Source organism: Bombina bombina, chromosome 4 (assembly GCF_027579735.1).
Source record: "Bombina bombina isolate aBomBom1 chromosome 4, aBomBom1.pri, whole genome shotgun sequence".
NCBI lineage: Eukaryota > Metazoa > Chordata > Amphibia > Anura > Bombinatoridae > Bombina > Bombina bombina.
The window spans coordinates 510,785,865-510,811,810 of NC_069502.1; the positions used below are offsets into that span (position 1 = coordinate 510,785,865).

At 37.7% G+C, this 25,946-nt stretch overlaps 1 protein-coding gene across 4 annotated transcripts in view; it reads left to right on the forward strand.

Moving 5' to 3' along the window:
- The window catches only part of COL19A1 (collagen type XIX alpha 1 chain), a 1,696,717-nt gene that overhangs the window by 1,493,853 nt on the left and 176,918 nt on the right, over positions 1–25,946 (forward strand). For all 4 annotated transcript variants that reach the window (XM_053710417.1, XM_053710419.1, XM_053710420.1 and 1 more), the window contains one exon: positions 14,456–14,500. In XM_053710417.1, the coding sequence (XP_053566392.1) occupies positions 14,456–14,500 (45 nt within the window). The remainder of the gene's footprint in view (positions 1–14,455; positions 14,501–25,946) is intronic.

Sequence of the window (25,946 nt, forward strand, 5' to 3'; positions counted from 1 at the left end):
GATCCTGATTCAGATTCTGAATTTGATAAATCTTCCTATCTGTTTAAGATCAATTATATTTGTTCTTTATTGAAGGAAGTTCTGGTTACTTTGGGTATTGAAAAATCTAGTCCTATTGATAATAAAGCCAGTAAACGTTTAAATACTGTTTTTAAACCTCCTAAGGTTGCTACTGAGGTTTTTCCTGTTTCAGATGCAGTTTCTGATATTATTACTAAGGAATGGTCTAAGCCTGGTTCTTCTTTCAGTCCTTCTTCTAGGTTTAAGAAGTCATATCATTTATCTGTGGCTAATTTAGAGTTTTGTGAAAAAGTTCTGAAGGTTGATGGGGCTATTTCCACTCTTGCCAAACGTACTACTATTCCTATGGAAGATAGTACTTCTTTTAAGGATCCTTTGGATAGGAAGATTGAATCTTATCTTAGAAGATCATATTTACATTCTGGTTATATTCTTAGACCTGCTATTTCAATGGCTGATGTGGCTGCTGGTTCAACTTTTGGTTGGATAGTTTAGCACGGCAGGTAGAAGATCATGATTTGTCCAGCATTATTCTTTTGCTTCAACATGCTAATCATTTCATTTGTTATGGTATATTTGACATTATTAAGATTGATGTTAAGTCTATGTCTTTAGCTATTTTACGGCAAAAAAGGAGTAGTACTGGATGCTCTGATAAAATTAGCAAAATTTATTATTCATCATTAAAAACGATACATGGAGAGACATGAAGACACAAGAGCAGGCGCAGCACTGGGCTTACGCGTTTCGGCTATAGAGCCTTAGTCCCGACTGCCCTATTCCCTACGCTACCGCTGCTGCACTTTGGATCACCTGGATTTCCTGGATCCCTCTGACGTAACAAACCTAAGGCGTTACAGAGGTGGATGCCGACCGAGACGCTGTTCTCGCCTACACGCACAGATTTGGAACCAGCAACACGCCGTACAGCGGCTGTGTCACTAACCGTCCAGCACCAAACCTGCCGACAGATGATCGCTTATAGTGAGCTGTGGAACCACCGGATTTAGGTGAGTCTGGCGTCTAGCTGCTGACGGCCAGTGTTCCCATTGCCTCCTACGACTTGTACATTTGTGTTTGTGCTGAACCTCACCCGTATTCACAGGGGTGTACGCCAAGTGACTTTGTCTATTTGAACTGTTGGGGAATTAGGGTACAGTCGCCAAGTGCAATATCTTTGCTCATAGTGCGATTCACTCAGTGTGGACCACCTGACTGTTTCCTTCCTACTGTTTATATTTAGCTATTTTAGCCAGAAGAGCTTTATGGCTAAAATCTTGGAATGCTGACATGGTGTCTAAATCTAGATTACTATCTCTATCTTTCCAGGGTAAGAATTTATTTGGTTCTCAATTAGATTCTATTATTTCCACTGTTACTGTTGGGAAGGGAGTTTTCTTACCTCAAGATAAAAAACCTAAGGGTAAATTTAAGGCTCCTAATTGTTTTCTTTCCTTTCCTCAGAATAAGGAACAAAGTCTACTTCTTCACCTAAGGCCTCTGGTTCCAATTGGAAACCATCCTCGAATTGGAATAAAACCAAGCCTTATAAAAAAACAAATCCAGCCCCCAAGACTGCATGAAGGTGTGGCCCTCAATACAGTTCAGCTGGTGGGGGCAGATTGAAATTGTTTCAGGAAATTTAGTCAGGTTCTGTTCAGAATCAGTGAATTCAGAATATTGTTTCTCAAGGGTATCGAATAGGATTCAGAATAAGGCCTCCTGTGACAAGATTCTTTCTTTAAAGAAAAAGTTAGGGGATAAGGAGGGACTATGAGGGGATTAATAAGCACTCTTGCTCCTATAAATTGTATATTGCTGTATTTACACCGCTATAACAGCACAGCTAGGATATATGTGAATATTAAAAGTAAACTTTATTAATATAATTAAAAGGTATAGAAGGGTGATATAAACATCACCTATTTCTTTAACCCACAACAAATTAATAACAACAAAACACCAGAGAAACTGCAAGACTACGTTAAGTGCCACCCCCCTGTGTTCCTGGCCGATAGCAGGAATCATCGGTGTCAGGTGCCAGGGGTAACATAAGGTAGCATAAGTTAGCAAAAACTAAGGTGAATGTAAATTATTAAAGGAAAAGATTAGCCACAAACGCGTTTCGGCCATAGCACGGCCTTTCTCAATGTGATTTTAGTTTAAAATGACAAGCCGAGTATCTGTTGTAGCCTCCTTTTAAACCTATGGGGAAATGTGTTGCACCAATCCCAAGAGCATATTGGGACTTGCCCCTGTATTGGCCAGTCATGAAAGATTCCTCTCATCTACGAGTAATACCTGTGTCATTAGCATCCTAATTGGTTGGAGTGATTAACAGATACCCTATCAAATCCTTGATACGAGACATGCCCCTCACACATACATCCGTGATTGTTACAACCAAAAGCCTCTAATAATAAACATAGTGATTGCTAATGTTCCTCAGCCTTGCATCACTATTATGATGAATGTTAGATCATATTTAATTGAATCACATTACCCATATACTGAAAGCAGTACACCACTCGTGGACTCCAATATATGCCCATATTTAGATGTATATCGTATGAGATGTGTCCATATCACAACGTGATTACTCTAATATTTAGGTATGTTTGAAAGAAAGTTGTAAGTAGATGAGGGGAGGCATGTTTAATAAAAACAACAATTTCTATATGACATGCCCATATTGAATTAGGCTATTTTACGAGTATATCACAAGAAATGCAATTCACACATATACGATTGCTAAATATTTGTGATGTAATTATGTAATCATAATACTATATACAGGGAGTGCAGAATTATTAGGCAAGTTGTATTTTTGAGGATTAATTTTATTATTGAACAACAACCATGTTCTCAATGAACCCAAAAAACTCATTAATATCAAAGCTGAATAGTTTTGGAAGTAGTTTTTAGTTTGTTTTTAGTTATAGCTATTTTAGGGGGATATCTGTGTGTGCAGGTGACTATTACTGTGCATAATTATTAGGCAACTTAACAAAAAACAAATATATACCCATTTCAATTATTTATTTTTACCAGTGAAACCAATATAACATCTCAACATTTACAAATATACATTTCTGACATTCAAAAACAAAACAAAAACAAATCAGTGACCAATATAGCCACCTTTCTTTGCAAGGACACTCAAAAGCCTGCCATCCATGGATTCTGTCAGTGTTTTGATCTGTTCACCATCAACATTGCGTGCAGCAGCAACCACAGCCTCCCAGACACTGTTCAGAGAGGTGTACTGTTTTCCCTCCTTGTAAATCTCACATTTGATGATGGACCACAGGTTCTCAATGGGGTTCAGATCAGGTGAACAAGGAGGCCATGTCATTAGATTTTCTTCTTTTATACCCTTTCTTGCCAGCCACGCTGTGGAGTACTTGGACGCGTGTGATGGAGCATTGTCCTGCATGAAAATCATGTTTTTCTTGAAGGATGCAGACTTCTTCCTGTACCACTGCTTGAAGAAGGTGTCTTCCAGAAACTGGCAGTAGGACTGGGAGTTGAGCTTGACTCCATCCTCAACCCAAAAAGGCCCCACAAGCTCATCTTTGATGATACCAGCCCAAACCAGTACTCCACCTCCACCTTGCTGGCGTCTGAGTCAGACTGGAGCTCTCTGCCCTTTACCAATCCAGCCATGGGCCCATCCATCTGGCCCATCAAGACTCACTCTCATTTCATCAGTCCATAAAACCTTAGAAAAATCAGTCTTGAGATATTTCTTGGCCCAGTCTTGACGTTTCAGCTTGTGTGTCTTGTTCAGTGGTGGTCGTCTTTCAGCCTTCCTTACCTTGGCCATGTCTCTGAGTATTGCACACCTTGTGCTTTTGGGCACTCCAGTGATGTTGCAGCTCTGAAATATGGCCAAACTGGTGGCAAGTGGCATCTTGGCAGCTGCACGCTTGACTTTTCTCAGTTCATGGGCAGTTATTTTGCGCCTTGGTTTTTCCACACGCTTCTTGCGACCCTGTTGACTATTTTGAATGAAACGCTTGATTGTTCGATGATCACGCTTCAGAAGCTTTGCAATTTTAAGAGTGCTGCATCCCTCTGCAAGATATCTCACTATTTTTTACTTTTCTGAGCCTGTCAAGTCCTTCTTTTGACCCATTTTGCCAAAGGAAAGAAGTTGCCTAATAATTATGCACACCTGATATATGGTGTTGATGTCATTAGACCACACCCCTTCTCATTACAGAGATGCACATCACCTAATATGCTTAATTGGTAGTAGGCTTTCGAGCCTATACAGCTTGGAGTAAGACAACATGCGTAAAGAGGATGATGTGGTCAAAATACTAATTTGCCTAATAATTCTGCACTACCTGTATAGCTAAAAAATGAAGCCCATACTTGTTTAAAATGATAACGGATGTAGATAAAAAGTCATGAAGAGATTTAGAACATCTCTCTAAATTAATCAAAACACCATTAACATTTATTTACATTACAGTATGTAAGCCCATTCGGGGTGCACATCATATAAGGGTTCATTAAAGTGCTACATAATCTGTATACCAATATAGTATGTAAGAAAAGCATTATCTGAAATAGACCAAGGACCTAATACATGGTTTAGTCATTGTAAGACCTTACCTGTATACCCTCATATGTTTAGGTAGTGAAGATAGATAAATCAATAGTATGTCACTCATCTTTCTATGCTTAATTGATCTCTATTAATAAAAATCTTCACACCAATAGCCAATCAGGTAAAATTAATAATCCTATCAGTAGTTAGCACATCTAAAGATAAACCCAAAAATTGTTATTTTCATTCATGCTATATGGCATTACAGAGTTGAGTCTAAAGATCCATCTGGCTTTTTTAGTAGTGCCTGTTCAGTATCACCTCCTCTGATCCCAGGTTTTAGAGTCTCTAAGATTCTTTCTTTCTCATATTCCAGCAAATCCTGTGAAAGCTCAGGCTTTTCTGAAATGTGTTTTAGATCTAGAGCTTTCAGGGGTGATTGTTCCGGTTCCTCTACAGGAACAGAGAATTACAGCTCATTCTACCAGATCAGTTGCCACTTCTTGGGCTTTTAAGAATGGAGCTTCAGTTGATCAGATTTGCAAAGCAGCAACTTGGTCTTCTTTGCATACATTTACAAAATTTTACCATTTTTGTGTATTTGCTTCTTCAGAAGCAGTCTTTGGTAGAAATGTTCTTCAGGCAGCTGCCTCAGTTTGATTCCTTTTGCCTATGATTTGAGTTTTATTAAATTTAAGAAAACATATTTATTATTTGGATTTAATTTTTTCAGCAGAAGTAGCTGTTGTTATGTTATCACTCCCTCTCTAGTGACTCCGTGGATTTCCACATCTTGGGTATTTATCCCATACGTCCCTGGCTCATGCACACTTGCCACTTACATGAAAGAAAACATAATTTATGTAAGAACTTACCTAATAAAATAATTTCTTTCATAGTGGCAAGAGTCCATGAGACCCACCCTATTTTTTGGTGGTTATGGTTTTTTTTTAGAAAAGCACATTATTTTTTTCCAGTTCCTTTTTTTTGGATGTTTTTTTACTCCTTTTTACATCTCACTACTTGGCTGAACATTAAAACTGAAGTATGTGTGTGGTGGGAGGTGTATTTATAGGCATTTTGAGGGTTGGGAAACTTTTCCCCCTCCTGGTAAGAATGTATATCCCATGCGTCACTAGCTCATGGACTCTTGCCATTAGGAAAGAATTATCACTGCCTCTTTCTGTTGGACTCAAGGCTCTGTTCTAGGCTCTCTAGTCTTCTCTATCTATACTTCCTCACTGGGTAAACTTATCAGTAGCTATGGCTTCAACTATCACCTCTATGCTGATGATACTCATATCTACCTATCCAACCTTGCACTCTCTCCTTCTGTCCTTTCCCACATCAGTGACTGCTTATCTGGCATTTATTCCTGGATGGCCACTCACCACCTAAAAATCAACATGTCCAAGACTGAGCTTCTTCTAATCCTCCCCATCTAATTCTACTCCAGTTTCTAAATTTACTATCACTGTTGGCGACATCACTATCTCTCCATCACCTCAAGTCCGCTGCCTAGAAATTACACTTGACTCCAATCTGTCCTTCATACCCCACATCCAATTGCTCTCTTCATCCTGTTGCAACCACCTATGCAATATCTTCAAAATCCGTCCTTTTCTGAGTGCTGAAACTACTAAACAGCTAATCCATTCCCTAGTAATTTCCCGGCTTGACTACTGTAATAACCTACTAACTGGCCTTCCTTCTCTCCCTCCTCTCCCCCCTTCAATCTATCCTAAATGCCTCTGCTAGGCTAATCAACCTCTCCCGATGCTCTGTATCTGCTGCACCCCTCTGTGAGTCCCTTTACTGGCTCCCCATTCACAGCAGAATCAAATTCAAAATTCTCACTCTAACCTACAAAGCCCTTACCAATGCAGCCCCCTACCTGTCCTTACTCATCAACAAATATACTTCAGCCTGCCCCCTTAGATCTAACAATGATCTACTCCTTGCATCTTCTACCATCACCTCCTCCCATGCTAGACTACAGGACTTCTCTCATGCGGCACCAACCCTCTGGAATGCACTTCCTCAAGCTCTCAGACTTTCCCCCAAGCTCTCCTCCTTTAAACGCTCCCTAAAGACCTTATTGTTCACAAAAGCCTATCACCAAATCAGTATCTAATTCCACTTGCCTAATAGTTGCTCTCATCTAACTCCACACTAACATCATTCCCACCTTTGCAGTCCCCACCTCCTGTTTCTCACCCTCCTACCCATCTAAATTGTAAGTTCTCAGAGGAACAGGGTCCCCAACTCCCCCTGTATTTGTTTATTAAATTTTGTCTGGTGTCTCATATTGTACTGTACTTTTATTTTTGTTACCCATGGACAGCGCTGCAGAATCTGTTGTCACTTTATAAATAAAGAATAATAATAATAAATCAGTAAATCTCTGTGCTTGTGACATCATCACTATCTGCTACCATCAGTATATCTCTGTGCTTGTGACATCATCCCTATCTTCTAACATCAGTATATCTTTGTACTTCCAGCGCCTCACTATGATTTTATTAATATTTAGTCCACCAGCAGCCACTTCATGCTTCTTTTAATACTGTACTGTAATTTTACCAGAATCCCTTCATTAGCTTCCCCTGTGCTTTCCTCATCATCTCACTCTTCTTCCATCAGCACTTCACTGTGTTTTTATGAAAATCCCTTTGTACTGCCTTCTCCATTATTCTTTGATTTCATAACACTTCACTGTGATTCATTCAGCATCTCAGTAGAGTTCTATGAATCTCGCAACACCTCAGTATACTAGTGTATCCTGCTCTCTTTTTTCAATTATTACCACTTTTTGTTTCCATTAGTTCCTCACTGTCACCTAGATTACAAGTTTTGCGTTAGGAGGGGTGCGGTGCTAACGAGCAGGTATTATGGGAATTTAGAAACTCTGTGTTAGCGGCAAAAAAGTGAGCGAAGAGCAAAATTTAGCTCCACATCTCACCTCAATACCAGTGGTGCTTAAGTTAGCGGTGAGCAGGTAAAACGTGCTCGTGCACAATTTCCCTATAGGAGTCAATGGGGAAGAGCCGGCTGAAAAAAACCTAACACCTGCAAAAAAGCAGCATAAAGCTCCTAACGCAGCCCCATTGATTCCTATGGGGAAATAAAATGTATGTTTACACCTAACACCCTAACATGAACCCCGAGTCTAAACACCCCTAATATTACACTTATTAACCCCTAATCTGCCGCCCCCGACATCGCGGACACATAAATTATATTATTAACCCCTAATCTGCCACTCCGGACACCGCCGCCACCTACATTATAGTTATGAACCCCTAATCTGCTGCCCCCAACATCGCTGAACCCTACATTATATTTATTTACCCCTAATCTGCCGCCCCCAATGTCGCCGCAACCTAACTACACTTATTAACCCCTAATCTGCCGCCCCCAATGTTGCCGCCACTATAGTAAATTTATTAACCCCTAAACCTAAGTCTAACCCTAACCCCCCCTAACAAATATAATTTTAATAAATCTAAATAAAATTACTACAATTCACTAAATAATTCCTATTTAAAACTAAATACTTACCTATAAAATAAACCCTAAGATAGCTACAATATAACTAATAGTTACATTGTAGCTAGCTTAGGGTTTATTTTTATTTTACAGGCAACTTTGTATTTATTTTAACTAGGTAGAATAGTTATTAACTATTTAATACCTACCTAGCTAAAATAAATACAAATTTACCTGTAAAATAAAACCTAACCTAAGTTACAATTACACCTAACACTACACTATAATTAAAATAATTACCTAAACTAAATACAATTAATTACAATTAAATAAAATTATCTAAAGTACGAAAAAACCCCCACTAAATTACAGAAAATAATAAAATAATTACAAGATTTTTAAACTAATTAAACCTACTCTAATCCCCTTAACAAAATAAAAAGCCCCCCAAAAAATAAAAAAGCCCTACCCTACACTAAATTACAAATAGCCCTTAAAAGGGCCTTTTGCGGGGCATTGACCCAAAGTAATCAGCTCTTTTACCTGTAAAAAAAAGTACAAATACCCCCCCAGCATTAAAACCCACCATCCACACAACCAACCCTACTCTAAAACCCAACCAATCCGCCCTTAAAAAAACCTAACACTAACCCCTTGAAGATCACCCTACCGTGAGATGTCTACACCGAACCGGGCAGAAGTGGACCTCCAGACGGGCAGAAGTCTTCACCCAACCGGGCAGAAGTGGACCTCCAGATGGGCAGAAGTCTTCATCCAGACGGCATCTTCTATCTTCATCCATCTGACGCGGAGTGGGTCCATCTTCAAGACATCCAACGCAGAGCATCCTCTTCTAACGACGGCCAACGACTGAATGAAGGTTCCTTTAAATGACGTCATCCAAGATGGCGTCCCTTCAATTCCGATTGGCTAACAGCCAATAGAATGCCAACTCAATCCTATTGGCTGATTGGATCAGCCAATAGGATTGAACTGGCATTCTATTGGCTGATTGGAAAAGCCAATAGAATGCCAGCTCAATCCTATTGACTGATTGGATCAGCCAATAGGATTGAACTTCAATCATATTGGCTGATTGCATCAGCCAATAGGATTTTTTCTACCTTAATTCCGATTGGCTGATATAATTCTATCAGCCAATCGGAATTGAAGGGATGCCATCTTGGATGATGTCATTTAAAGGAACCTTCATTCAGTCGTCGGCCGTTGTTTGAAGAGGATGCTCCGCGTTGGATATCTTGAAGATGGACCTGCTCCGTGCCGGATGGATGAAGATAGAAGATGCCGTCTGGATGAAGACTTCTGCCTGTCTGGACGTCCACTTCTGCCCGATTGGGTGAAGACTTCTGCCCATCTGGAGGTCCACTTCTGCCCGGTTGGGTGAAGACGTCCCACAGTAGGGTGATCTTCAAGGGGTTAGTGTTATTTTTTTTTAAGGGGGTATTGGGTGGGTTTTAGAGTAGGGTTGGTTGTGTGGGTGGTGGGTTTTATTGTTGGGGGGGTATTTGTATTTTTTTTTACAGGTAAAAGAGCTGATTACTTTGGGGCAATGCCCCGCAAAAGGCCCTTTTAAGGGCTATTTCTAATTAAGTGTAGGGTAGGCCTTTTTTATTTTGGGGGGCTTTTTTATTTTGTTAGGGGGATTAGAGTAGGTGTAATTAGTTTAAAAATCTTGTAATTATTTTATTATTTTCTGTAATTTAGTGGGGGGGGTTTTCGTACTTTAGATAATTTTATTTAATTGTAATTAATTGTATTTAATTTATTTAATTTATTTAATTATGGTGTAGTGTTAGGTGTAATTGTAACTTAGGTTAGGTTTTATTTTACATGTAAATTTGTCTTTATTTTAACTAGGTAGTTATTATATAGTTAATAACTATTTAGTAACTATTGTACCTAGTTAAAATAAATACAAAGTTGCCTGTAAAATAAAAATAAACCCTAAACTATTTACAATGTAACTATTAGTTATATTGTAGCTAGCTTAGGGTTTATTTTATAGGTAAGTATTTAGTTTTAAATAGGAATTATTTAGTTAATTGTAGTAATTTTATTTAGATTTATTTAAATTATATTTAAGTTAGGGGGTGTTAGGGTTAGACTTAGATTTAGGGGTTAATAACTTTATTATAGTGGCGGCAACGTTGTGGGCGGCAGATTAGGGGTTAATAAATGTAGGTAGGTGTCAGCGATGTTAGGGCCGGCAGATTAGGGGTTAATAATATTTAACTAGTGTTTGCGATGCGGGAGTGCGGCGGTTTAGGGGTTAATATATTTATTATAGTGATGGTGATGTCTGGTTCAGCAGATTAGGGGTTAAAAATTTTATTTTAGTGTTTGCGATGTGGAGGGGGCCTCGGTTTAGGGGCTAGTAGGTAGTTTATGGGTGTTAGTGTACTTTTTAGCACTTTAGTTAAGAGTTTTATGCTACGGCGTTGTAGTGTAAAACTCTTAACTACTGACTTTAAAATGCGGTAACAGTGTTGACAGGAGAGGGTCTACCGCTCACTTTTTGTCAGACTCATAATACCAGCACGTCCGATTGAAAATATAGGATACGCAATTAACGTAAGTGGATTTGCGGTATTTCCGAGTCTGGCCAAAAAAGTGAGCGGTACACCTGTACCTTCAAGACTCGTAATACCAGCGGCGTTAAAATGCAACGTTGGGAGTGGGACCTCTCAACTCTGCTTTTTAACCCTAACGCAAGACTCGTAATCTAGCTGTGTGTTTGTACCCCCACCTTACTGAGCCTCAATAACCATCTCTCTTATCTTCCATCAGTACTTGACTACAATTTATTCCTCACACCTTTTTGTTTTCATCAACACCTCACTATCTTTATATAAACAGCTCAATGTGTTTCTTCCATTATACCTCTTTACTCCCATCAACACCTTACTGGGTTTATATTTCTTCTTGAACTTCCATCTCCATCCATCAGTACCTCACTGTATGTATTTCAGCTCCTCGCTGTGTTTCCATTACTTCTCTTCTATACCTCTAAAATATTTAACTGTCCAGATTGTGTTATTCTTTGTACAAGACCGAGCACAAGATAATGAACCCTGCACTGTTGATTGAGATACACTTGTAATCTAGACCTAAAAAATATATATATTTATTAGATCTTTTCAAATTAATAGACCAATTATTATACATATTTCAGGCACCAATTAATTTATAAGATTGACCATTTCTTGCCCAACTTGTAACCACTTATATTTTCAGTGGGCAATGTTTTCACTAAAAAACACACAAGTGTTTACATTATAAATGATCAGTATACAGAAGCCTTTGGGTGCCTCTTCTGGGCAACTAATCTGTAATCAGATAAAACAAAAGACAATGAGAAGTGAATTACAGAGCTTTATTATTATTTGACTAGCCAGGCAGGTATCGTTTTTAATGAAGATACAATTACATAGCAGACTTCTAAGGCTAATGGAAAATACAGGAGTGGCCATCTATATGAGCTTCTAGCACAATACTCCTGCATATATGACTAATGTGTGTCTGTATTATCCCAGGCACAATCTAATGCTACTCTCCACATAACTCTGTGACTGGTAAAAACACCAGGACAACTCTCATTGCGCAGCAGAATGTATCAGAAAAAGAGAGCACAGCAACTTTCTGTCAAATAACACTTGTCATAGATGAGTCAGCCTTCCCTCCCTCTACATCTCTGTGCACAACAGCCATCTGGTGAGGTTGAAAAAGGAGGGGAAACTGAATCCAGCAGGGGGGGGGGGGGGGAATGACAACTTCTAGGAAAACATTACAAATGCATGAAAATGCTTGTATGTCATGGACCAATGCCTATCTAATGCAGAAAGGTATTGCATTTATAAAGTGTACTGACATTCATTTTTTATGATGACTTTCTTTTATTCTTTGGCTAGGTTATTTTTTATCTGGGTTCTAGTGTTCAGTGTTGCACCTGCATATAAATTTTTAAGCCATTCATAATATCTGTTTTAGAGTGCAGATTGAAATGTTAATTATATACTGTTTATGCTTTTATAATTATGTATTTTTAGTACTTATTTGCAATATGTTAATGCCTGTGATCCATTGGCAGTAAAATCAATTTTTAATGAAAATGTGTATTTATGTAAAAATGTGAGACAATTGTGTTCAGGTGTTTATAGGTAACAGAATAAGACTATTGCTACAAGTTCACTGCTCTGAATTATGCAGTATTAAGGATACTACTATGTCACTGATAAATGTTTTTCTGTTATTTAAGGTATTCATATGTGTTTTTGAATGTACTCACCATTCCCTTATGCAAAATTATTTTATTTATATACTTTACAGCATTGTTTCTCAACCGCAGTCCTCAAGTACCCCCAACAGACCCGGTTTTCATCACCAGTGCACAGGTAAAATAATCATCTGATGGGTGAGAGCAGGTTAGTAACCATGGTGTTACAGATCAGCTGATTACTTCACCTGTGTATTGGTTCAGCTATAATGAAAACCTGGCCTGTTGGGGTTACTTGAGGACCGGGGCTGAGAAACACTGCTTTACAGAATGATATTTAAAACTAGAAACATGCTGTTTATATTTATACCAGACCTGATTAACCAGCATGTCCAGACACACTAGTCTGCCATATAATGTGAATGGGGGTGTCAGTTTACATTGTCCTAGAATTGTTAAAGCTCTTTGGTCCTTTTACTGCTGTGAACCACAAGGTCTGCAATACCATTTGCGGAATTGAAGAAAAGGATAATATTATTTTGAAAGTTCTACAGGTCCTGAAGGTCCATCAATGGTGTTTACTACAATTTATAATAATATAGCCTAAATCTAATGTGCGATGTCAGTGTGTGAGCTAAACAATTACAATAGGGATACTAAACCCAAATTTTTTCTTTCATGATTCAGACAGATCATGCAATTTTAAGCAACTTTCTAATTTACTCCTATTATCAATATTTATTTGTTCTCTTGCTATCTTTATTTAAAAAGCAGGAATTTAAATCTTAGGAGCCAGTCCATTTTAGGTTCAGCACCCTGGATAATGCTTGCTTATTGGTAGAGACATTTAGCAAACCAATAAGCAAGCATAACCCAGGTTCTGAACCAAAAATGGTCCGGCTATTAAGCTTTACATTCCTGATTTTTAAATAAAGATAGCAAGAGAATGAAGAAAAATTGATAATATGAGTAAATTAGAAAGTTGCTTAAAATTGCATCCTCTATCTGAATCATTAAAGTAAAAAATTGGGTTTAGTGTCCCTTTAAACATGCTCTCAGCTCTTAGGGTTTCCATAAAGCCTTATACCCATGTAGGATTTGCAGATATATCCTTTCATTTCAATGCTTGCAAGATTCTCTCAAACTATATATCAGAACACCGCAACTGAAATAAAGGCTAAGATATATGAAACTACACATTAAAGGCTATTAAAACATACTGAGAACATGGGCGTAACTACAGGGGTGTCAGAGGTCTCAACTGAGACTTAGGCCACACCTCAAGGGGGCCTATCTGACTCTGCAATCAGTATTGGTTTATTACAGGGAGGTCTGCATCATGCCACCTGCATCATGTCACTCTGCAAAACAGGGGTCACAGTGTAAGGAAAGTGTATGGATTTATCTTTACAAATCTAGAGATGGGGTTTGTAAGATATCTGTTACATTGTAGCAATACAGAAAAACCTGCCACAGTTTTCAGTTCAGAAAGGATGTGCAAGTGCCTATCTACTGTGAGGATGACTCACAATCACAGCTCCTCATGGTCCTATGTGGCCACTGGCTCAAATGATCTTAAATAGCCAAAGTGCACAGTTGCAATGTTTGGACCCATTGCAGTCTGTGTCCTGGGGCTGAGTGCAGTTTAATTACACCCCTGACTAAAAACAACCCATTTTAATGTGTATGTAATTCAAGCAGAGGTTTTAGCAGTACCTGATACCTCCATGTTAAACCTTGCCCCCATCTGCAAGAAGCTCTCTTCATAGAGCATCTTTATGTTCACTATAATAGTATGATTTCCACTATACTGTTATACTTTCACATTTATTTCCTTTTTTATAAGTACTAACATTATAATGAGTACAAATGTTTGCTATATTGAGATTATAATTAGTCAAATGTTGCATCTGCCTTCTAGAGGATGAAAGAACTACGCGCCCCTTTATGTAGGGGTTACATTTAAAATAGCTAAGTATAAACCGTAGAAAAAAAAATAATAAAAAAAAAAAATATATATATATATATATACCACAGTAAGGATGCTACTTGTTATACTTTAGTCTACAATTGCATTAAAACAAGAATACATGTTTATAGTATATAGTTCAATGCAATATGATTAAAACTTCTATCTTCTTCTTTTTTAACAGGGGAGAAATGGAGCTCCGGGCCCCCCGGGAATGCCAGGTGAACCAGTAAGTATGCATATTAAATTTGCTTTGCTTCAGAATTTTCTAGAGAATTGAGAAGACATGAATTTCAAAGCTCAGAGAAGTGTCATCGCTGATCTCAATTTGGTAGTTGTGCTTCCCTGCGGTACAACGTACAGGTGATTTGAGACCCAGGAAAATAGAGACACATTTCATACAATATTACTTAGCTCAAGGGAATGAAGCCATATGTTTATGCTTGCACTGCATATTCATATTAAAATTGCGACTGAATAAATAGTTATTTATTACAACAATTCTAAAAAACGCAAAAGTTTGTGTTAACTGCTGTGTCTTAATTAACCCCAGTACTGACATATAAGTCAAATTCTACATTAGAACCACGCAAAAGGCATTTTGTGAGCTTGAAATTGAACAATTTGAAATTGCATTTCCCTCTGGTAATACATAAAAATATGGTTAAATTGAAATAAAATACAATTATATACTTGTTCACCTCTTGTGAGCAGCTTAGCAACAGGAACCTTTTAAATTATTTTTAATGCTTAAGACAACATTGTATACTATTGTTTTATTCTTATTATAAATTTACTTTTTATTTCTTATGTATACACACAAACACACATATATATATATATATATATATAACACATCATCTGAGGAAGGGGATACGGTCCCCGAAACGTTTGTTTTGAAAAGACCAGTGAGTGCATTCCATGGTTTAGAGTTTTATATATATATATATACAGTGTATATATATATATATATATATATATATATATATATATATATATATATATATATATATTAATGGGTGGTGCTATGTTTGATCTAGTTTTCTATTTATCTCTGTGCAAACAAGGCTATTTGGAAACCTTATTAGCTATTATTATATGTTCCACAAAGCCTTGTTTGGACAGTTTCTTTTAGCGCCTTCTTTTATACCTGTCTCTAATTGTCCTCAGTGGGAATGATAGACAAGGGGAAACAAGCTAACACATAGCTACCCAAATACGTTGTAGAAACTCAGTGGGGTTTAGAAAACTAAACATTTTCAGAGTTAAATTACAAGAAAAGGGGACAAAATAAATAATACAAGTATATTGCAAACTTTTTTTTAACTACACATAATAGTGGTAACAAATCTGTTTGGATGTTCCACTTTTTATAATGTGTTATATTTTTCACTGATTGACTGGAGCCAGATGTTTTCTTATTGAGAGTTGTACTATTGTATTTACTGGGCTATGCAATGCATGATGTATTCAATACACTGACTATGTTAATAGTATCTTAATAGACATGAATACATACACTATATTACAGAACAAAAGCTATACTATGAAGTTTTATGTTTAAAAATTATATAAAAGAACACTAGGATAGGGTTCTGAGGTTTCATCTAAGGATATTGAAAAGCTATAAACAAATGAAATCACAGTAAGGATGTGGAATAGGTACTTTAATACTTATCACTAAATAAGCGTAAGTAACAATTCTCATGCGTTTATTTTATTTTTTTCAATCAGATACAAATAGTAGGAGAACAGAATAACATAATTTATGTAAGAATTTACCTGATAAATTAATTTCTTTCATATTGGCAAGAGTCCATGAGCTACGTATGGGATATACATTCCTACCAGGAGGGGCAAAGTTTCCCAAACCTCAAAATGCCTATAAATACACCCCACCACACCCACAATTCAGTTTAACGAATAGCCAAGAAGTGGGGTGATAAGAAAGGAGCAAAAGCATCAACAAGGAATTGGAATAATTGTGCTTTATACAAAAAAATCATAACCACCATAAAAAGGGTGGGTCTCATGGACTCTTGCCAATATGAAAGAAATTAATTTATTAGGTAAATTCTTACATAAATTATGTTTTCTTTCATGTAATTGGCAAGAGTCCATGAGCTAGTGAAGTATGGGATAGCAAATACCCAAGATGTGGAACTCCACGCAAGAGTCACTAGTGAGGGAGGGATAAAAATAAAGACAGCCAATTCCACTGAAATATTAATCCACAACCCAAATCAAAAGTTTTAATCTTTATAATGAATAATCTTTAAAATAACTGAAATTATAAGCAGAAGTATCAAACTGAAACAGCTGCCTGAAGTACTTTTCTACCAAAAACTGCTTCTGAAGAAGAGAAAACATCAAAATGGTAGAATTTAGTAAAAGTATGCAAAGAAGACCAAGTTGCTGCTTTGCAAATCTGATCAACAGAAGCTTCATTCTTAAAAGCCCAGGAAGTAGAAACTGACCTAGTAGAATGAGCCGTAATCCTCTGAGGCGGGGATTTACCCGACTCCAAATAAGCATGATGAATCAAAAGCTTTAACCAAGATGCCAAAGAAATGGCAGAAGCCTTCTGACCTTTCCTAGAACCAGAAAAGATAACAAATAGACTAGAAGTCTTTCTGAAATCTTTAGTAGCTTCAACATAATATTTCAAAGCTCTAACCACATCCAAAGAATGTAAGGAAGTGTCAACACATCCACTGCTTTCACCTGAGGATCCCTGGACCTGGACAGATACCTGGGAAGTTTCCTGTTTAGATGAGAAGCCATCAGATCTATTTCTGGAAGCCCCCACATCTGAACAATCTGAAAAAACACATCTGGGTGAAGAGACCTCTCTCCGAGATGTAAAGTCTGGCGACTGAGATAATCCGCTTCTCAATTGTCTATACCTGGGATATGGACCGCAGAAATTAGACAGGAGCTGGATTCCGCCCATACAAGTATCCGAGTTACTTCTTTCATAGCTTGAGGACTGTGAGTCCCACCTTGATGATTGACATATGCCACGGTTGTGACATTGTCTGTCTGAAAACAAAACAAAAGGTTCTCTCTTCAGAAGAGGCCAAAACTGAAGAGCTCTGAGAATCGCACGGAGTTCCAAAATATTGATTGGTAATCTCGCCTCTTGAGATTTCCAAACCCCCTGTGCTGTCAGAGATCCCCAGACAGCTCCCCAACCTTAAAGACTCGCATCTGCTGTGATCACAGTCCAGGCTGGATGAACAAAAGAGGCCCCTTGAACTAAATGATGGTGATCTAACCACCAAGTCAGAGATAGTCGAACATTGGGATTTAAGGATATGATATTAATTGTGATATCTTTGTATAATCTCTGCACCATTGACTCAGCATACAAAGCTGAAGAGGTCTCATGTGAAAACGAGCAAAGGGGATCGCGTCCGATGCTGCAGTCATGAGACCTAAAACCTCCATGCACATAGCTACTGAAGCGAATGATTGAAACTGAAGGTTCCGACAAGCTGAAATCAATTTCAGACGTCTTTTGTCTGTTAAAAACAGAACAGCCAATAGAATGCGAGCTCAATCTGATTGGCTGATTGGATCAGCCAATCGGATTGAACTTGATTCTGATTGGCTGATTCCATCAGCCAATCAGAATATTCCTACCTTAATTCCGATTGGCTGATATAATCCTATCAGCCAATCGGAATTCGAGGGAAGCCATCTTGGATGACGTCCCTTAAAGGAACCGTCATTCGGCTATTAGGCGTCGGGAGAAGAGGATGTTCCGCGTCAGAGGTCTGCAAGATGGATCCGGAAGAAAGAAGATTGAAGATGCCGTTGATAGAAGACTTCATCCGGATCATGGACCTCTTCAGCTCCCGCTTGGATGAAGACTTCATCCGGATCATGGACCTCTTCAGCTCCCGCTTGGATGAAGATTTCAGCCGGATCATGGACCTCTTCAGCCCCCCGCTTGGGCTTGGATCAGGACATCGGAGGAGCTCTTCAGGACGGATCGGTGAACCTGGCAGGGTGAAGATAAGGTAGGAAGATCTTCAGGGGCTTAGTGTTAGGTTTATTTAAGGGGGGTTTGGGTTAGATTAGGGGTATGTGGGTGGTGGGTTGTAATGTTGGGGGGGGTATTGTATGTTTTTTTTTACAGGCAAAAGAGCTGAATTCTTTGGGGCATGCCCCGCAAAGGGCCCTGTTCAGGGCTGGTGAGGTAAAAGAGCTTTGAACTTTTGTAATTTAGAATAGGGTAGGGCATTTTTTTATTTTGGGGGGCTTTGTTATTTTATTAGGGGGCTTAGAGTAGGTGTAATTAGTTTAAAATTGTTGTAATATTTTTCTTATGTTTGTAAATATTTTTTTATTTTTTGTAACTTAGTTCTTTTTTATTTTTTGTACTTAAGCTAGTTTATTTAATTGTATTTATTTGTAGGAATTGTATTTAATTAATTTATTGATAGTGTAGTGTTAGGTTAATTGTAGGTAATTGTAGGTAGTTTATTTAATTCATTTATTGATAGTGTAGTGTTAGGTTTAATTGTAACTTAGGTTAAGATTTATTTTACAGGTAAATTTGTAATTATTTTAACTATTTTAGCTATTAAATAGTTCTTAACTATTTAATAGCTATTGTACCTGGTTAAAATAAATACAAAGTTACCTGTAAAATAAATATAAATCCTAAAATAGCTATAATATAATTATAATTTATATTGTAGCTATATTAGGATTTATTTTACAGGTAAGTATTTATCTTTAAATAGGAATAATTTATTTAATAAGAGTTAATTAATTTCGTTAGATGTAAATTATATTTAAGTTAGGGGGGTGTTAGTGTTAGGGTTAGACTTAGCTTTAGGGGTTAATACATTTATTAGAATAGCGGTGAGCTCCAGTCGGCAGATTAGGGGTTAATAATTGAAGTTAGGTGTCGGCGATGTTAGGGAGGGCAGATTAGGGGTTAATACTATTTATTATAGGGTTAGTGAGGCGGATTAGGGGTTAATAACTTTATTATAGTAGCGCTCAGGTCCTCTCGGCAGATTAGGGGTTAATAAGTGTAGGCAGGTGGAGGCGACGTTGTGGGGGGCAGATTAGGGGTTAATAAATATAATATAGGGGTCGGCGATGTTAGGGCAGCAGATTAGGGGTACATAGGGATAATGTAAGTAGCGGCGGTTTACGGAGCGGCAGATTAGGGGTTAATAATAATATGCAGGGGTCAGCGATAGCGGGGGCGGCAGATTAGGGGTTAATAAGTGTAAGGTTAGGGGTGTTTAGACACGGGGTACATGTTAGGGTGTTAGGTGCAGACGTAGGAAGTGTTTCCGCATAGCAAACAATGGGGCTGCGTTAGGAGCTGAACGCGGCTTTTTTGCAGGTGTTAGGTTTTTTTTCAGCTCAAACAGCTCCATTGTTTCCTATGGGGGAATCGTGCATGAGCACGTTTTTGAGGCTGGCCGCTTGCGTAAGCAACTCTGGTATCGAGAGTTGAAGCTGCGTTAAATATGCTCTACGCTCCTTTTTTGGAGCCTAACGCAGCCTTTATGTGGACTCTCAATACCAGAGTTATTTTTATGGTGCGGCCAGAAAAAAGCCGGTGTTAGTTTTTCGGGTCGTTACCGACAAAACTCCAAATCTAGCCGTAAGTGTTTTGAAGAGCTGACTGCATCTAGTAAGAATTTTTTTCAAAGAGGGAATTTTTAAGAGTTTGTATTAGTATTGAACCCACAGCTTTTTTAAGCGCCACCTGAATTTTCCAATTTGATACTCCCTAGTTATATAGCTACATAGGAAGAAGGTAGCTTCTATTAGGTTGGCCAGTTGGGGAACCCAGCGCATCACTTCACACTAATTTTATTAAAACACCGAGAACCTTTGAAAAGATCCTTGGAGCTGTTGCTAGGCCAAAAGGAAGAGCAACAAATTGGTAATGCTTGTCTAGAAAAGAGAATCTCAGGAACTGATAGTTATCTGGATGAATCGGAATATGAAGATATGCATCCTGTAAGTCTATTGTGGACATATAATGCCCTTGCTGAACAAAAGGCAGAATAGTCCTTATAGTTACCATCTTGAATGTTGGTATTCTTACATAACGATTCAAAATTTTTAGATCCAGAACTGGTCTGAAAGAATTCTCCTTCTTTGGAACAATGAAAAGATTTAAATAAAACCCCAGACCCCATTCCTGAAAAGGAACTGGCACAATTACCCCAGATAACTCCAGGTCTGAAACACACTTCAGGAAAGCCTGAGCCTTTACTGGGTTCACTGGAATGCGTGAGAGAAAGAAACTTCTCACAGGCGGTCTTACTTTGAACCCTTTTCTGTACCCTTGAGAAATAATAATAATAATGTTCTGAATCCAATGATTTTGGATTGAATTGATCCAAACATCCTTGTAAAATCTTAGTCTGCCCCCTACCAGCTGCACTGGAATGAGGGCCGCACCTTCATGCGTTCTTGGGGGCTGATTTTGATTTTTTAAATGGCTTGGATTTATTCCAGACTGGAGAAGGCTTCCAATTGGAAACCGTTCCCTTAGGGGAAGGGTCAGGTCTCTGTTCCTTATTTTGACGAAAGGAATGAAAATGGTTAGCAGCCCTAAATTTGCCCTTAAATTTTTTATCCTGAGGAAAAAAGCTCCCTTCCCCCCAGTGACAGTTGAAATAATAGAATCCAACTGAGAAGCAAATAATGTATTACCTTGGAAAGAGAGAGATAGCAATGTTGATTTAGAAGTCATATCAGCATTCCAAGATTTAAGCCATAAAGCTCTTCTAGCTAATATAGCTAAAGACATATATCTGACATCAATTCTAATGATATCAAAAATGGCATCACAAATGAAATAATTAGCATGTTGAATTAGCTTAACAATGCTATACACATTATGATCTGGTACTTGTTGTGCTAAAGTTTCCAACCAAAAAGTTGAAGCAGCAGCAACATCAGCCAAAGAAATAGCAGGCCTAAGAAGATGACCTGAACATAAATAAGCCTTCCTTAGAAAAGATTCAAGTTTCCTATCTAAAGGATCTTTAAAAGAAGTACTATCTGCCGTAGGAATAGTAGTACGTTTAGCAAGAGTAGAGATGGCCCCATCAACTTTGGGGATCTTTTCCCAAAACTCTCTCAGTCAGCAAAGGATACAGTTTCTTAAAACTTGAAGAAGGAGTAAAAGAAGTACCCAGTCTATTCCATTCCCTAGAAATTACATCTGAAATAGCATCAGAAACTGGAAAAACCTCTGGAATAACTACATGAGGTTTAAAAACCAAATTTAAACATTTACTGGTTTTAATATCAAGAGGACTAGACTCCTCCATATCTAATGCAATCAACACCTCTTTTAATAAGGAACGAATATACTCCATTTTAAATAAGTATGAGGATTTGTCAGTGTCAATATCCGAGGTAGAATCTTCTGAACCAGATAGATCCTCATCAGAGATAGATAAATCAGAATGCTGTCGGTCATTTAAAAATTCATCAAATTTATGAGAAGTTTTAAAAGACCTTTTACGTTTATTAGAAGGTGGTAGGACAGACAAAGCCTTCTGAATGGAATTAGAAACAAATTCTCTCACATTAACAGGAATATCCTGAACATTAGATGTTGAAGGAACAACAACAGGTAATGGATTACTACTAATGGAAATATTGTCTGCATTTGAAAGTTTATCATGACAACTAACACAAACTACAGCCGGAGGAACAGTTACTACAAGTTTACAACAAATGCACTTAGCTTTGGTAGAACCGACATCAGGCAGCAGGATTCCAGTAGTAGATTCTGAGACAGGGTCAGACTGAGACATCTTGCAATATGTAATAGAAAAAATAACATATAAAGCAAAATGATCAATTTCCTTATATGACAGTTTCAGGAATGGGAAAAAATGCAAACAAAATAAGCCTCTGGAAACCAGAAGCAAAATGAAATAAGGACTTAAATAATGTCAAAAATCTGGCGTCAAGTATGACGCACAACTGACAAAATATTTTTTTGCGCCAAGAACGTCTGCAACAAACACGAGCGTCATAGATGACGCAACTACGTGAAAACTCTCGGCGTCAACTAAGACGCCGGAAATAACGAAATTACGTCAACAAACGTAATTCTCGCACCAAAAAATAAATAAATTATAGCATTTTGCGCTCCAGCAAGCCTAACAGCCCGCAATTTAGAAAAGAGAGTCAATTTGAAAATTTTCAGGTAAGAATTTTTTTTTTTTTTTTTATATATATGCATTTCCCAAAATGAAACTGACAGTCTGTAAGAAGGAAATATACTGATTAACCTGAATCATGGCAAATATAATTACAAACATTATATTTAGAACTTTACATATAAAGTGCCAAACCATAGCTGAGAGTGTCTTAAATAAAAGGAAAACATACTTACCAAAAGACACTCAACTACATAAAGTAGATAGCCAAACCAGTACTAAAACGAGATTCAGTAGAGGTAATGGTAAATTGAGAGTATATCGTCGATCTGAAAAGGGAGGTAGGAGATGAATCTCTACGACCGATAACAGAGAACCTATGAAATAGATCCCGGTTAGGATGACCATTGTATTCAATAGGTAATACTCCCTTCACATCCCTCTGTCATTCACTGCACTCTGAGAGGATCCAGGCTTCAGCCTGCTGAGAAGCGCATATCAACGTAGAAATCTAGCACAAACTTACTTCACCACCTCCATAGGAGGTAAAGTTTGTAAAACTGAATTGTGGGTGTGGTGAGGGGTGTATTTATAGGCATTTGAGGTTTGGGAAACTTTGCCCCTCCTGGTCGGAATGTATATCTCATACGTCACTAGCTCATGGACTCTTGCCAATTAGATGAAAGAAATACCATATTTAAATTTAAAAATGAGATTGGGTTAACAATGTAAAAAAAAAAACATCAATGTTTTATTTTAGCAATCGATGGCTAACACCTAATTTAACATTTCAAAATAGGAAATAGTGCTACTCACATTTTTTTAATGGGACAATAAAGTAAAAATTAAACTTTCCTGATTCAGATAAAGCATGTGATTTTCCATTTTATTTCTATTATCTTATTTGCTTCAATCTCTTGATTTATTTTGTTGAAAAGCATACCTAGATAGGTTCAGGAACAGCAATGCACTACTGGGAGCAAGATGCTGATTGGGTGCTGCCCATATATGATTCTTGTCACTGGCTCATATGATGTATTCAACAAAGGATACCTAAATACATTGCTATTTCTTCTACAAAGGATACCTAAAGAATTAAGCACATTTTATAATAGTAGTAAATTGGATAGTTGTTTAAAATTGTATGCTCCGTCTGAATCATGAAATGAAAATTTGGGGTTTCATGTCCCTTTAAAAGGAAGTGAAACCCAATCTTTTTCTTTGATAATTTTGATAGAGAATACAATTTTCAACACCATTCCAATTTACTCGTGGCAGTTTAGGAGTTAATAGTGTAGGGGTTTTGCAATGAGGGTTGTGGCAGTTTAGGGGTTAAAGTGAAAGTAAATCCTAGCATTTTACAAATGCTAGGATTGACTTTTGAAACAAATAAAGGGGCTTTCATTCATGAAGTATAAGATACTTCATGTAGAAAGCTTCTTTATTTGTTTTAACCGATCGCCGTTTGTAGCTGCTACAGCAGCCTACGGCTAAAAAATTATTTTGCTAAGAGTTGATGTTTTATCATCTTAGCCAATAGCCGTGCAGTAAATCTGGCTTTGCGCCCATGGGAGCCGGATTTACTGCACGGCTATTGGCTAAGAGGTGAAAACGTCACCTCTTAGCAAAAAATGTTTTTAGCCGTGGGCTGCTGTAGCAGCTAAAAATGGAGATTGGTTTAAACAAATAAAGGAGCTTTCTACATGAGGTATCTTATACTTCATGAATGAAAGTCCCCTTTATTTGTTTCAAAAGTCAATCCTAGCGTTTGTAAAACGCTAGGATTTACTTTCACTTTAAGTAGTATAGGGGTTGTTGTGGTTTAGTGGTTAAAAGTGTAGGGGGGTTTGGCAGTTTAGTGTAGCATATCTTTCAGATGGGGTTGTGGCAGTTTAGTGTAGCATATCTTTCAGACGGGGTTGTGGCAGTTTAGTGCAGCATATCTTTCAGACGGGGTTGTGGCAGTTTAGTGCAGCATATCTTTCAGACGGGGTTGTGGCAGTTTAGAGTAGCATATCTTTCAGACGGGGTTGTGGCAGTTTAGTGCAGCATATCTTTCAGACGGGTTGTGGCAGTTTAGTGTAGCATATCTTTCAGACGGGGTTGTGGCAGTTTAGTGCAGCATATCTTTCAGACGGGGTTGTGGCAGTTTAGTGCAGCATATCTTTCAGACAGGGTTGTGGCAGTTTAGTGCAGCATATCTTTCAGACGGGGTTGTGGCAGTTTAGAGTAGCATATCTTTCAGACGGGGTTGTGGCAGTTTAGTGTAGCATATCTTTCAGACGGGGTTGTGGCAGTTTAGTGCAGCATATCTTTCAGACGGGGTTGTGGCAGTTTAGAGTAGCATATCTTTCAGACGGGGTTGTGGCAGTTTAGTGCAGCATATCTTTCAGACGGGGTTGTGGCAGTTTAGTGTAGCATATCTTTCAGACGGGGTTGTGGCAGTTTAGTGCAGCATATCTTTCAGACGGGGTTGTGGCAGTTTAGTGTAGCAGATTTTTGTGATGGTGTTGCGGCTGTTTAGGGGTTAATAGCATAGGCTAGCGAGTTTGGTTTTTAGCAGGTTTGTTGTTTTTTTTTAATAAAAGAATAACGAATTTATGAATATTAACTTATTTTGTTAATAGGTTCATTCTTTATTCTTTTGATTCATGCGGGTCTGTTCCGAATAAACAAAAATTCAATATTAATCCGAATATGTATTCATCCGAATACGAATGCACTTATCTAGTAAAACACCTCAAATTACATAAATAATATGTAACAGGAACATTTGGTTAAACACACAAAAAACAGGTGTTTAATAGACATTTTTGAAAGCAAAAGTAAGACATGTTGGCTTATTGATTCATTATTGATCATGATTGCCTAATGTGTTTAAATCTTTGTCAAAACATGGGTTTACTTGTAGCCTTTTCACTTAATCATTAATATAAATTCATGACGTTTGAAATTAACAGTTTCATGTAATTTTATGATTAGTATTTTTAACATTAGGGGGCCGATATACCAAGCAGCGGATGCCCCTCTGAGGCGGCGGACTGCAATCATCCCAATCAGATACAATCGGGATGATTGACACCACTGCTAGCGGCCGATTGGCCACGAATGTGCAGGGGGCAGCATTGAACAAGCATTTCACCAGAAATGCTTGTGCAATAATAAATGCCAACAGCATATGCTGTCGGCATTTAGCAATGTCGGGCGGACATGCTTCGCTATAGCGAATCATGTCTGCCAGACATTTGATAATTTGGCCCCTTAGACTGATTTACCATAATAACTGAATATTCTAATATTTGTATTTACATAGAAATGTAATTGTTTAAAAGTTTGAGTTGAGAAATATTTTTTTTTTACTAAAGAAATTTAAAACCAATCCTTTGAAATCTAAATATAATAAAGGTTTTTACTTATCTTAAATTTCCTGCTATAGAAGAATGTTTTGTTAATGCAATTTTTTTTAATAAAAAAAACATAAATCCCTTTTTACCATCATTTACCTAATTT